The sequence below is a fragment of the Neoarius graeffei genome, chromosome 17 (assembly GCF_027579695.1).
Source record: "Neoarius graeffei isolate fNeoGra1 chromosome 17, fNeoGra1.pri, whole genome shotgun sequence".
Classification (NCBI taxonomy): domain Eukaryota; kingdom Metazoa; phylum Chordata; class Actinopteri; order Siluriformes; family Ariidae; genus Neoarius; species Neoarius graeffei.
Genome location: NC_083585.1, coordinates 69,477,716 through 69,493,168, shown reverse-complemented (window position 1 = coordinate 69,493,168; position 15,453 = coordinate 69,477,716). Strand labels below are relative to the sequence as shown.

General features: G+C 41.7%; 1 protein-coding gene across 5 annotated transcripts in view; it reads right to left on the bottom strand.

Moving 5' to 3' along the window:
- Nucleotides 1–15,453, bottom strand: part of pld1a (phospholipase D1a) — a 60,494-nt gene that overhangs the window by 26,020 nt on the left and 19,021 nt on the right. For all 5 annotated transcript variants that reach the window (XM_060897944.1, XM_060897941.1, XM_060897940.1 and 2 more), the window contains 9 exons: nt 5,991–6,160; nt 5,726–5,868; nt 5,446–5,557; nt 5,058–5,123; nt 4,780–4,838; nt 4,601–4,693; nt 3,589–3,741; nt 3,351–3,500; nt 2,944–3,027 (listed from right to left, as the gene is read on the bottom strand). In XM_060897944.1, coding sequence (XP_060753927.1) covers nt 2,944–3,027; nt 3,351–3,500; nt 3,589–3,741; nt 4,601–4,693; nt 4,780–4,838; nt 5,058–5,123; nt 5,446–5,557; nt 5,726–5,868; nt 5,991–6,160 — 1,030 coding nt within the window. The remainder of the gene's footprint in view (nt 1–2,943; nt 3,028–3,350; nt 3,501–3,588; nt 3,742–4,600; nt 4,694–4,779; nt 4,839–5,057; nt 5,124–5,445; nt 5,558–5,725; nt 5,869–5,990; nt 6,161–15,453) is intronic.

Sequence of the window (15,453 nt, the reverse complement as noted above, 5' to 3'; positions counted from 1 at the left end):
ATGTCATCATTTCAAAAGGTGTGAACGACATCCCCCAGAATTCTAGAAAGAAGGAATTTTCCAATGGAAACACCGCTTGCAGGAGTGTTTAGACTTAAATGGAGGACATGCGCAGTAGAGAAATAGCTTTGTTATTTTCAGAAATAATTTTTTTTTTCAAATTGTCTTAGAACTTTTTGACTTACCCTCATATAACAATGCTTTTTACCAAGTTTGGTGAAATTCCTCCAACACATTGTGAGAGGAGTTGATTTCAGAAGGAAAACACACTCTCATGAAATTGTCAAAGTATAATTTTGTTAATCGAGGGCTATAGCTCTGGTAAAATGTGACCCAATTTAACGAAATTACAATATGCATATTACTGACATACAGTGGTGCTTGAAAGTTTGTGAACCCTTTAGAATTTTCTATATTTCTCCATAAATATGACCTAAAACATCATCAGATTTTCACACAAGTCCTAAAAGTAGATAAAGAGAACCCAGTTAAACAAATGAGACAAAAATATTAGACTTGGTCATTTATTTATTGAGGAAAATGATCCAATATTACATATCTGTGAGTGGCAAAAGTATGTGAACCTCTCGGATTAGCAGTTAATTTGAAGGTGAAATTAGAGTCAGGTGTTTTCAATCAATGGGATGACAATCAGGTGTGAGTGGGCACCCTGTTTTATTTAAAGAACAGGGATCTATCAAAGTCTGATCTTCACAACACAGGTTTGTGAAAGTGTATCATGGCACGAACAAAGGAGATTTCTGAGGACCTCAGAAAAAGCGTTGTTGATGCTCATCAGGCTGGAAAAGGTTACAAAACCATCTCTAAAGAGTTTGGACTCCACCAATCCACAGTCAGACAGATTGTCTACAAATGGAGGAAATTCAAGACCATTGTTACCCTCCCCAGGAGTGGTCGACCAACAAAGATCACTCCAAGAGCAAGGCGTGTAATAGTCAGCAAGGTCATGAAGGACCCCAGGGTAACTTCTAAGCAACTGAACGCCTCTCTCACATTAGCTAATGTTAATGTTCATGAGTCCACCATCAGGAGAACACTGAACAACAATGGTGTGCATGGCAGGGTTGCAAGGAGAAAGCCACTGCTCTCCAAAAAGAACATTGCTACTCATCTGCAGTTTGCTAAAGATCACGTGGACAAGCCAGAAGGCTATTGGAAAAATGTTTTGTGGATGGATGAGACCAAAATAGAACTTTTTGGTTTAAATGAGAAGCGTTATGTTTGGAGAAAGGAAAGCACTGCATTCCAGCATAAGAACCTTATCCCATCTGTGAAACATGGTGGTGGTAGTATCATGGTTTGGGCCTGTTTTGCTGCATCTGGGCCAGGACGGCTTGCCATCATTGATGGAACAATGAATTCTGAATTATACCAGTGAATTCTAAAGGAAAATGTCAGGACGTCTGTCCATGAACTGAATCTCAAGAGAAGGTGGGTCATGCAGCAAGACAACGACCCTAAGCACACAAGTCGTTCTACCAAAGAATGATTAAAGAAGAATAAAGTTAATGTTTTGGAATGGCCAAGTCAAAGTCCTGACCTTAATCCAATGGAAATGTTGTGGAAGGACCTGAAGCGAGCAGTTCATGTGAGGAAACCCACCAACATCCCAGAGTTGAAGCTGTTCTGTACAGAGGAACGGGCTAAAATTCCTCCAAGCCGGTGTGCAGGACTGATCAACAGTTACCGCAAACGTTTAGTTGCAGTTATTGCTGCACAAGGGGGTCACACCAGATACTGAAAGCAAAGGTTCACATACTTTTGCCACTCACAGATATGTAATATTGGATCATTTTCGTCAATAAATAAATGACCAAGTATAATATTTTTGTCTCATTTGTTTAACTGGGTTCTCTTTATCTACTTTTAGGACCTGTGTGAAAATCTGATGATGTTTTAGGTCATATTTATGCAGAAATATAGAAAATTCTAAAGGGTTCATAAACTTTCAAGCAGTACTCTATAACAAAGAATCCTGCCAAGTTTCGTGAAATTCCTCCAAAAATTGTGAGAGGAGTTAATTTCAGAAGGTGAGCACCCTTCCCGGGATGGACATCGCCACGACATAATCCCCCTTTGGGTCTTTCAGCCAGTGGGGGATAATTAGTGGGTGAGTTTCTTACCTTCTGAATGCATTTGAGATCAAACAGTAAACGATAACAATACTCTCTAAATAAATAGCCCTTTAACACAACTATAGTGATCCATACAGTATTACATCAAGAAACAAACAACATCCATCATTACTTTAAGACATGAAGTGATTTTTAATTAATGAATAAAGATAAAACACTGAATTAGAAGGTGTCCAAACTTCTGACTGGTGTGGAATTGAATAAAAGTGAGTAGAAGTGGAGTGTGTTCTCTCTCCGTCTCTTCTCTCACTCCATTACGTGTCTGGAGATGAAACAGATTCTAGAGGTCAAGGGTCAAAACCAGAACATTTACCTCAGGATCAGATTTCTCACAAAAAGATAAACACTAAAAAGCAATCCCGTATCAGATTTCACACACACACACACACACACACACACACACACACACACACACACACACACACACACACACACACACACTCGGCACGCTTCAGTATTTCAAAATGAATATTTATAGCACTCAAAGATTAAATGAACCCCGTTAAGTAACTGATACGACTCTGTGGTCCGACCCTCACTACTGTCCTGACTACACTTCACTTACACTACTGAGCAGTGCACAAGTTTCACAACTATCACACACTCGTGCTACCACACGGCCTCAGTGCAGCGACGAATGTCTTAAAGTGACCTAGACAGTGAATATGGTGTGTTTTATAAACACTGACAGACTTAAAGACAGAAAGAGAAGCAGACAGACAAAGAAAGGGAGACAGACAGATAAGGACAGACAGAGAGACAGATGACGACAGACAGAGACACACACCACCAGTCAGTGATAAAGATCTCCTCTTTTGCTTCTTCCAGGGCATCAGCTACATCCTCCATGTACGTCTTACCATTTACATACCTACAACACACACACACACACACACACACACACACACACACACACACACACACAAGTTTCATTAATCTGGTTCAGGTGATCCAATCCCCTTAGACAGTTATTCAGAGCGTACCGTTTGGTAAGAATACTGTCAGGTATTCCGGACTGTACCATTTATCTGAGGTTCTGCAGTGCAGTGTTTGGTTTGTTCCGTACATACAGCTGATATACTGAACACTTTTGGTCAGGTGCTGTACGTCAGAAAGCACCACTCAGGTCAGATCTCGGCGCGTGCCATTCATCACGCCATGTTTAAAAGTAAATAACACAATGCAGGACTGTACCATTTGGTGGGGATGTTTTCCTGTTCTTTGGCAAAAGAGTTGAATCGATGCGTCCTGAGAAACGCCCGGCCATGTTTCCGTACAAACTCCTCGATGGACTGTCCCCACCACCGGGCATGTCTATAACTGCTACACTTTAACACCAGAGACCTGTAACACAACACACACACATTTGACTTTTCTTGTTTATGCCAGTAAGCTGAGGTTTTCCACAGTGCACTTCCTGTTTCTGACTGACCTGGACAGGTTGTCGATCCTCACACCGTGTTTGGTCTCAGTGGATTTGAAGTCCATCTTTACACTGAACTCTTTGTCCACCAGGAGGACGAAGGAGACGGCGCCGGTGTCGGGTTTCAGGTACATGAGGAACGAGTCCTTCATCACCAGCCATCTTTCATCCAAATTAACAACAAACACAGCAACATTTACACACAACTACCACTCATCTAGAACAGTGCAGTAAATCTGTCCATCTGTCTGTCCGTTCGTCCATCAGTCTGCCTGTCCATCTGCCCACCCCACCTGTCTACCCGCCCCGCCGGGTGTCTGGCCAGCCATCCATCCCTCCCTCCCTCCAGCCGTGTGCCCACCCCTCCCTCCTTTCATTCATTTATCTGTCCATCTGTCCCTCCTTTCATTCGTTTGTCCATCCATTCACCTGCCCCTCCCTCCCTCCCTCCCTCCTTTCATTCATCCATCTGCCTCCTTCTTCCTTTCATTCATCCGTACATCTGTCTGTCTGTCTGTCCCTCCTTCATTCATTTGTCCATCCTTCCCTCTGCTCCTCCTTTCATTCATCCTTCCATCTGTCTGTCCCTCCCTCTCTCCCTCCCTTCATTCATCTGTCCACCCCTCCCTCCACCTCCTTTCATTTGTTCATCTGGCTGTCTTCCCGCACTTCCTTCCCTCCCTCCCTCTCTCCCTATGTTCATCCATCTGCCCCTCATCCACCTGCCCCACTCCCTCCCTCCTTTCATTCATCCCTCCCTCTGTCCACCCCCCTTTCATTTGTTCATCCATCCATCTGCCCCTCCTTTCCTCCCTTCATTCGTTCTTTTGTATACCCCTCCCTCCTTGCATCCATCCATCCATCCATCCGACTGTCCACCCCTCCCTCCGTTCATCCACCCCTCCCTCCATTCATTCATCTATTTGTCTGTGTTTCTGTTCACTTGTCTCTCTCTCTCTCTCTCTGTCTGTCTCTGTATGTCTCTGTGTGTGTGTGTGTGTGTGTGTGTGTGTATATACACCTCTTGGACCAGCGGTAACAGATCTGACTGTGACCACAGCAGTTCATGCCCGGGATGCGGTGACCTCCTGACCTTTTGTACACCATCCCCTCTCTAAACAGTAAGTGACATCAATTAGATTAATTTGATTCATTAATTAATGCAGCTAATTAAAACACTGTGTTAACCTCATTACTCACAAGCCTTTGGGGCCCAAGTCATGAATGAACGACATCTGACTCACATCAATAAACTCCATCTGTTTTACACACACACACACACACACACACACACACACACACACACACACACACACACACTTGTATTTGGGATTCTGAATACAGATTCATGTGTATTTGTTTGCTTTGTCTCAGATAATGAAGTTGAAGTATCGTTCTCTCTCTCGCACCCTTTTTATTTCCCAAATCTCACAGCACTGTTTAGCCTGTTTAGCATTAGCTTTAGCATTAGTGCTTACTGTAGCGTGGTATTTGCGGTAGGTGGCCATGCGCAGCAGTTTGTTCAGGTAATCCTCCAACTGTTTCTGGAAACACAAACAACACACACACACACACACACACACACACACACACACACACTTCCTGTACAAAGTTCTGATTGTTGTCAGCATAAATCACAGATAAGGAGGATTCGGATTGTTCCGAGATAATAAACTATACTGACATGCTGAACAGGGTTATTACTGATGAGGAGGATGTTTAAGGCTCTGATTGGTTTGTGATCAGTGGCGTTTCTGATTGATTAATTGATTAATGAATGATAATGAGAGTCCTGGCTGCTCATTAAGCTCTACTGACTGATCTGTGATGGAGGAGGTGTTTGTGATTGATCACTGTGAGACTCACTCGTCTGCTGGACACCTGCTCTTCCCGGATGATTTCCTCTCTCCCTCCACGAGGTAAAATGGGCATCTGCCGCACCTCGCTCTTATTAACACTCTTCCTGCGAACAGTGTGACTGAAACACACACACACACACAGTGTGAGAAACACCAAACACCCGTATGTCATAATGTACTGGAGTAAATGGGGCGTATGGACTGCTGAGATGTTTGTCGTGGTATTTTGTGGCAAGCATGAGTGTAAGGAGCATGTATGAGTGGGCGGGGCATGTGTGGTGTGTAACCTGCGTGAGGGTAAAGGAATCCTTATGAAGGTTTTGTAGCGTAGTAACTCTCTGTGTAACTCAATGAAGTGTTTCTCCTTTCTCTTTACAACCCAGGTGAAGTTTCCGTGTTTCAACTCGATTCGGAACACAGCTGTCATGGCCTACACACACACACACACACACACACACACACACACACACACACAATAAGCATAAGTAAAATGCTTTCGCATTCACCTATTGTGTGTGTGTGTGTGTGTGTGTGTGTGTGTTTCTCACACACCTTGGATGCACTCCTTTCGCTGGATGGCTTAAATCGGTCCTTGGCTCTGGTGAAGCGCTCCATCTCCAGGACTCGGACTGTAATTGGCTCAGTGGCAAGAAAAACTTGTGCTCCAGCTTCTTTAAACCCCACTGTCTTATACACGGCTGAAAACGGGATGCAGCACTCACCTGTTTAAAAGAAAAAGAAAAGAAGCATTGTTATTATTTTCCATTGACTTCTTTATGCCCAGTTTGGGGACCGTTCCAGTCACCTGTAAAAACGTGAGCAGTCTGGGACTTCTCTAAAAACGTCAACACTTTGGGCCATCGGTAAAAATGTGAACGGTTTGGGCCATTTAAAAAACAGTTTTGAGCGCTCAGCATTGCCAATCTGATTCATTACACACACTGTAAATAAGAAAATCTGTGTGGGGGGGGTTTCCCCCTTTTCTGTATCTTTATTTCTACTTGGGGCAAAAATGAATCTCTCTGATTTTGATATCAGTGTATTAAAACAGAGTTTCCATGGAAACTGGACCTGTTGTTTCGTATCGTTCCCTGGCTGCTCGTCCTTTTGGACTCGGTGTTTGTGAGCATGGGTGTCGCCACCATTGAATGTGAAGGGGGCGTGTCCCCTTCACATTTCATAATTCTTTGTTTGGACCCGCCCACATTTAACATAAAATATGAGTTCACCCAGTGCCGTTTCTATTGCTTCATGAAAGAATCCATTCCACTTGATCGATAAGAGAAAACACAGAGCACTGAAAATCCACTCCAGGGTTTCCAGGCGTTACCTACAAACAACTCACCACACACAAGTGAAGTGAATCTCAGGGCAAGCAGAGAAATTTTGGTGCAGCTGCTGGAAAGTGGAGGAGGTGACGTCAGCCCCATCGCCACCTCACGATGTCTAGCTTTTGCTAAAACCTTCTTCTTTTGTTATCTGCCCTCAAAATTAACCCTAGGCCACATTAAATTAATGTTCAACTAAACAATGAAATAAGCTTAGCCTAATGGGGTATTCTTGGTTGATGATGGATTGTTTGCAGTATTTGCTCCTCCCCAGACACAATGGACATAAGGACATTCTTTACAAAGCAGCGGAAAGTCAGTCAGAATTTCCCCACAGGACAGTTTGGGTTTCTTTGTCCCAATGGAAATGTTAGTGCAGTTAGCTGGCTAGTCAGCGTTAGGAGATGTATCAGCTAGCTTAATGTTAGCTATCATTTAATTCAAACCCAGTAGGCCTGCCTTACTGTAATGCCAAGAATGAGGTCAAGTCTGCTCTGATGATATTTACTGATTCCCTGTTGTGATTTGAAGAACTTGTTTTGTCTGGTCTTTGCCAGTTTTCTGGAAAGTAAGATGGGAAATCAGTGTATGGGGAAGGAATAGCAGAAAGGAAAGCGATGGAGAGAGATGGATGTTATTCCAGGTGGATTGTGAAGGAAAGGGGGATAAAAGTGATGAAGTGGTAGAAATTGTAGTGGCACCAATGTAAGAAGGAGTTCTATCTATAAATCTATTTGTTATACTAATCTGTAAATGTTACTGTAGCACCACCATTGCATGTACAGTGGTGCTTGAAAGTTTGTGAACCCTTTAGAATTTTCTATATTTCTGCATAAATATGACCTAAAACATCATCAGATTTTCACACAAGTCCTAAAAGTAGATAAAGAGAACCCAGTTAAACAAATGAGACACAAATATTATACTTGGTCATTTATTTATTGAGGAAAATGATCCAATATTACATATCTGGGGCGGCACGGTGGTGTAGTGGTTAGCGCTGTCGCCTCACAGCAAGAAGGTCCTGGGTTCGAGCCCTGGGGCCGGCGAGGGCCTTTCTGTGTGGAGTTTGCGTGTTCTCCCCGTGTCCGCGTGGGTTTCCTCCGGGTGCTCCGGTTTCCCCCACAGTCCAAAGACATGCAGGTTAGGTTAACTGGTGACTCTAAATTGAGCGTAGGTGTGAATGTGAGTGTGAATGGTTGTCTGTGTCTATGTGTCAGCCCTGCGATGACCTGGCGACTTGTCCAGGGTGTACCCCGCCTTTCGCCCGTAGTCAGCTGGGATAGGCTCCAGCTTGCCTGCGACCCTGTAGAAGGATAAAGCGGCTACAGATAATGAGATGAGATGAGATGAGATGAGATTACATATCTGTGAGTGGCAAAAGTATGTGAACCTTTGCTTTCAGTATCTGGTGTGACCCCCTTGTGCAGCAATAACTGCAACTAAACGTTTGCGGTAACTGTTGATCAGTCCTGCACACCGGCTTGGAGGAATTTTAGCCCGTTCCTCCGTACAGAACAGCTTCAACTCTGGGATGTTGGTGGGTTTCCTCACATGAACTGCTCGCTTCAGGTCCTTCCACAACATTTCCATTGGATTAAGGTCAGGACTTTGACTTGGCCATTCCAAAACATTAACTTTATTCTTCTTTAATCATTCTTTGGTAGAACGACTTGTGTGCTTAGGGTCGTTGTCTTGCTGCATGACCCACCTTCTCTTGAGATTCAGTTCATGGACAGATGTCCTGACATTTTCCTTTAGAATTCGCTGGTATAATTCAGAATTCATTGTTCCATCAGTGATGGCAAGCCGTCCTGGCCCAGATGCAGCAAAACAGGCCCAAACCATGATACTACCACCACCATGTTTCACAGATGGGATAAGGTTCTTATGCTGGAATGCAGTGTTTTCCTTTCTCCAAACATAACGCTTCTCATTTAAACCAAAAAGTTCTATTTTGGTCTCATCTGTCCACAAAACATTTTTCCAATAGCCTTCTGGCTTGTCCACGTGATCTTTAGCAAACTGCAGATGAGCAGCAATGTTCTTTTTGGAGAGCAGTGGCTGTCTCCTTGCAACCCTGCCATGCACACCATTGTTGTTCAGTGTTCTCCTGATGGTGGACTCATGAACATTAACATTAGCCAATGTGAGAGAGGCGTTCAGTTGCTTAGAAGTTACCCTGGGGTCCTTTGTGGCCTCACCGACTATTACACGCCTTGCTTTTGGAGTGACCTTTGTTGGTCAACCACTCCTGGGGAGGGTAACAATGGTCTTGAATTTCCTCCATTTGTGCACAATCTGTCTGACTGTGGATTGGTGGAGTCCAAACTCTTTAGAGATGGTTTTGTAACCTTTTCCAGCCTGATGAGCATCAGCAACACTTTTTCTGAGGTCCTCAGAAATCTCCTTTGTTCGTGCCATGATACATTTCCACAAACATGTGTTGTGAAGATCAGACTTTGATAGATCCCTGTTCTTTAAATAAAACAGGGTGCCCACTCACACCTGATTGTCATCCCATTGATTGAAAACACCTGACTCTAATTTCACCTTCAAATTAACTGCTAATCCGAGAGGTTCACATACTTTTGCCACTCACAGATATGTAATATTGGATCATTTTCCTCAATAAATAAATGACCAAGTCTAATATTTTTGTCTCATTTGTTTAACTGGGTTCTCTTTATCTACTTTTAGGACTTGTGTGAAAATCTGATGATGTTTTAGATCATATTTGTGCAGAAATATAGACAATTCTAAAGGGTTCACAAACTTTCAAGCACCACTGTAGGTTGACAAAACTGCACCTGTTCATTGTGTGAAGTTCTCTTTTATGTGTCGTTGCTTGACACAGTGTGAGTTTGTGTTATGAAGACTGCATGATGCCATGCCATTTTTGTTATGAGTATCACTAAATTGGAAAAAAGTAAAATGCACCCACTAAAGTCACTGTTGGTGGTGAACAAAATCGCACCTGTTCATTGTGTGAAGTTGTTTTTATGCGTCACCGTTGCTGGACACAGTGTGATTGTGTGTTATGAAGACTGCATGATGCCATGTCATGCCTGTTCATTGTGTGAAATTATGAATATTCTTATTTTTAAACATACAGTTGAGCGTCACTATTGCTTGGCACAGCGGCATGTTGTGTTCCATCTAAAACTAAATCAAAAAGGAAACACAGAATAAGAAGTAAAATGCACCCATAAAGTCATTGTTGGTGATAAATTGTGTCACATTCATCTCATTATCTTGGGCAGAGCAGTGGGTTTAAAAACAGGCTGATGAATATATGGACGAGTTGAATGAGGACTTATTGTTGAGTCTCTAAAATAGTCATTGAATTAAGTGACTTTTGTAGGTAAAATTAGGTGTTTAACAACCTGTTAAAATACACCAGAATGCAGGAAATGGCCTCTAATTAATTAAAAATGTTCTGGGGGACGACCCCCAGACCCCCCCCCCCCCCCCACACATTAAAAATGCTTCTGACGCCCCTGTTTGTGAGTCACTGCTCTGTCCCCGACCTACTTGGTACCAGCAGTGAAATGTTACTCCAGTCCTCTGATCACGGCCCTGCATCAGCCGGCAGGAGCAGCACCAGAAGAGGAGATTGAAAGCTGAATGTTGGCATCTGAGCATCTAAACCTCACTCTACAATGAATATTAAAGTAAAATAGAAAAATAAATCTTCAGAAGTACAATCGGGAGGACATGTAGCAAGCACAGAGTGTTACCAGGAAAGAACTGTGTGAGATTCTTTAGTCCATGTAAACTGATAGCCATCCAAACAACCAGTGACCCGGTCAGAGGTGGACAGTAACAAAGTACATTTACTTGAGTTCTGTACTTAAGTACAGTTTGAGTATCTGTACTTTACTTGAGTATTTTTTTTTAAACTTATGACTTTAACTTCACTACATTTGAAAGACAACTATCGTACTTTTCACTCCACTACATTTCTATCAAGGTCCTCATTACTCGTTTGTACCGTATGAAGTGGCTTTGAAAGTGGATGTTATTTTCTTTTCTAAAATGTGATTGTTTTTTTTTTCTCAGGTGACACTGAGAGCCGATCAGTAATCACTCAGGTCACGTCACATCCATAGACTGAATAAAATCAAGATCAGTGATTTCTCAACAGCATTATTTAACACGATCAGTTGATGGCAGAATGGAAGGAGGCGGTTCTTCTGGAGAACGCAAACACCCATGGCTATAGCTAGAACCCATGTTTCAGTTTTCTGAAAGGATTAAAGATTCATTTCATTTTAAATGTTTGCTGAAAACAAACCACATCACCGCCTACAAAAACTCGCTGTCCAACCTGCAGAAGCATATTGAAGTGTGTAAATGTTTTATTCCAAGAGAAAGCTTGCAATGAAGTTGTGCTTTCAGAGCTAGCGATAATGTTGCAATAGTTATGCAGTCTGGTTAGTCACATGACTTTCTACGGATTTGCTCACCAAGCTGCTGTAGCCTTGTCCACGGCTAATGTTTACACATAGCTAGTTAACTTGGACACTGTTAGTTAGCATGTAAAAACGGAGTTACGCTAACATGAATAGCGTTAACTGAACTGAAGTCCTTACAGAAATGTTTTAGCATAATCTTGACAAACAGAATGTAGAAATCTTTCTTTTCTAGTAGCGTTAGCTACCCAATATGATTTCAAAATTGAAATGAGTTTGCTAGCATGTCAGGTGGAGTTTCACTGGCTAGCTAGCTTAACGTTAAACCACCATGATGGCACAGCATGCGTTCATTTTGTGAATTCACATTTCTGTCTTTGGTAACAGCGTTAGGTTTTGTAAGTGTTGTGGCAATAATACAACAATGCGTTGACAGAAAATGTACTTTTAAAACTTAAGTATTTTTAAAAGCAAATACTTCAGTACTTTACTTAAGTTAAAGAGTTGACTGGACAACTTTCACTTGTATCGGAGGAACATTTAACCAGTGGGACCGGTACTTTCACTTAAGTAATGAAGTTGGGTTCTTTGTCCAGCTCTGTTCACAGTTAGAGACAGTGTGGCGCATTAAACACTGATCATGTTCTTATCATCTGGGTGTGTGCAGTTATACAACCATCCTGTCAGGAAGTACACACAGTTAAAGATATTCTAGGAAGAGTCATGGATAAGTCATCGTACTCTTTATCTTGGACGTATAATCAGGTCCAGCACTGAAATATGTAATAATGAAAGGCTTACATACCAAACATGTTAAAGATCCAAACGAATGTTTATGTTAAACACAGATTCATCACAGAAACTGTTCAGTCTGAATACATGACACAGGAAGTGACAACTCTGATTATATCTACTGGAAGCGTAACAAAAATTTACCCACATACCTTTTATTTCACAAAAATAATTTACAAAGGAAAGGTCTTTTGAGAATTATAGTATCTACTCTCAAAAACAAACAGTTAAATAAGTATAGGCACCCCAAAGAACACACGTAATACATGCAAACAAGTGAACGAAGTAAAAGTAGAAAACTATCACTGCCTGGAATGTTATTACGACACTTATTTTTCACTTTATCATTCATAACCATTGGCAAAAAAAATTACATTTCAAAACAAACAACAGTGTCGCTGGTCTGCACAAACCAGATAATAAATATTAAAACAAAAAAAAAAATCCAAAAACAATTACAAGCTGCGTTTCATTTTGTTCAGATATTTTTTCATGAATGAACTGAAGCTCTGAAACAACTTGTTTAACTTGTTTGTCAGCGTGCTTCCTTTATTATTCTTTTTTTTTTTTTTTACATGTTGACACATTGTGCTGTGCCTTTATTACCACAAGATTAGGAAAAAGTAAAAAAAAAAAAAAGTAAAAATAAATAAATTAATTAAATAAATAAATAAATAAATCTCCTCCATGGAAGTTCTAAAGCAATCCTTTTTTCTCCTCACATCTAGCATCAGTTCTGCCTGCTTACAATAAATAGTCTTAAGTTATAAAGTCATTCTCAAATTAATACAGCAATACCATAACGATGTAGCGATAACGCTAATTACATTTTCTGCATCGGGTTATCTCAACAAGAGATAAGCAGAACAAACAGCGAGAGGATAAGAGATAAAAACACAGCTGATTCGGAGCAGAGTACAGACGGTGCATCACATCAGGAGGAAGAACTGGTGTATAATATCACAGGCACATTGTTTGTGAGTAGAGAAAGACACTGAGGTGTGGAAATGACTGCTGTCAGTGTAACGTGAGAAACAGTGGGAGGGGAGGACGTGCTGGGGCATGCTGGAGAATTTCTACAGAAGTGTGTGATGTGTAACCACCACCACCATCACACACACACACACACACACACACACACACACACACACACACCTCTCTCTCTCTCCGAGCAGCTCAGATCAGATTTCTGGTCCATCTGCCATTAAATCAATAAATATTACTAAAGCACTTATTGTTCGTTTGTTCCCTTTGGGACTAAAATTAGATACGAGTGACCTCGAATGACTGGGATGTGTCTCAGTGATTACTGGATCGGTTACAGATGGGCGTTAACGCCTGATGTACTGCTCATCCAGATCACAACCAGGTTTTGGAAAACAGTAAGCGTGTGATAATAAATCAGGAGAATTATTTCAGAATATTTTAAATCAGCCAAAATTAAATTTCTGCACATGCTGACCCCATTTTTATCATTTTTTTAAACAGACTTCCAGAGCTACTCGTGCACTTAATCTGAGAAAAGTGTGTGTAAAATAGCTGACTTTTAACAACAGTGGTATTTAAACTAGTCAATATTTTATTTTATATGAAAAAAAAAAGAATTCATTTCCAATTTCAGTGCATGCAAAACAACCCCACCCCCCCCAAAAAAAAACAAGGCATTTCTTTATTTTCACATTTTGATTTTGAAACAGATAATAATAATAATAATAATAATACATAGATGTTGCTCAAATATCCTTCTAGTCTGTCGGTAAAGTTATAGGAGCGTTGGGTAGCTTCACGGACAGACTAGAAGGATATTTGAGCAACATCCATGTAGGGCTGAAACCCTTTACTATGCAGAAGACTGTTCTGCTTGGATCAGTGAGGATCCTCTGTAGGGCCCCGGACTGCTGAGGCTACTTGTTAAGGCCAGCACAGGACTCACCAGTACATACGTACTGTGAAGGAAGAAATAATAATAATAAAAAAAATGGGTTCCTGCCTGAACTGATAATTGCATCATCAGTTTTTCTTTAGCTAATCAGACACAAGGTACACCACCACACTTGCCAGAGCAGTTGGGGGTTTGGTGCCCTGCTCAAGCCCACTTCAGCCAGTTCTGCTGGTCCAGCGAATCAAACCAGTAACCTTTTGGTCCCAAAGCTGTTTCTCTAACCATTAGGCCATGGCTTCCCCAATGGCTTTAGGGGACACCATAACCAAATGAAACAGAAAATAACGCACACAAACCATAGATTCGGCTACACTCTCAGAAAATAAAGTACATTATTGTACCTTTAGTGGTACACCGGTTTGTCACTGGTGCAGTTCCCCATGGCCGTAACTACCAGGACACCGAGGTCATGTCCTTGGTATTTTTTTCAGAAATTTCAAATTGGTCTACGCTGAATTCGAGCAGTGATCAGTGTAAAACGCAGCGTCCACATCCACGTCATCTGTATTTCCCCCCAATAAAATTCACATTTGTCTAATGTCATCTGAAATCTCTCAGCCTCTATCTCTATCGTTGCCGTGTCTAACGCAGCGTCACGCGACGTAGCCTATACTAGTGTCGGCCGGGGAAGTTGGGTTTTGGATAAAACAGGCAGGGTGTAGTCTACGCTCTATCACATATGCCTACCTAACCTAACGTAGGCTAATAGTCACATCGCATTATAGAGCTTTACCCGAGTGCAAAATGAAAACGTTGCAACAAACTAAATGAAGGTTTGGACAGCCAACAGAAGAGCAGGGAAAGAGAAGGAGGGGAGGGGAGAAAATATTGTCAGTGCAGTGCCAGACCGTTCAGCGGCGTCATGCCAACTTTCCAAGGGGAAACGTGTCATTGTCATTGCCTATTACATTTTAGTTAGCATTTCGAGAAACATTCAAAACTACGTTGTCACAGGCAGCCCTGTGCAGGGCTGAGTAAACGGGCTTGTTTGAGTAACTCTCTCTCTCTCTCTCTCTCTCATAACTCTCTCTCTCTCACTCACTCACACACACACACACACACACACACACACACACACACACACACACAAATAATACACTCTCACACACTCTCTCTAATACATAGTCTTCACACAGAACTAATAGCCCTACATTCTAATGTAATTTAAGATAATGAAATGTAAATAATGCCAATACTTCAGGTAGCTGAGCAATACACTCAGTTCAGTTTTTACTTTTATGTCAGACAGAACTCCACAGTTATGATGGCACAGTTTTAGAATTGTTGAAGTAAATGTGTAATGAGCCAAACTTACATTACAGGCAATGGTGAGAACACTCTGTTTCAGAGAATGCATGCAAATGGATCTCAATTCAAGACAGCCAGATAGACTGATGCCTTTACATTACTGCTCAGAATGTCTCTACACATACAGACACCCACAAATAACACACAAACTCTCTCACGCTCTCACACACACACACACACACACACACACACACACACACACACACACACACACACACTATTATTATAAG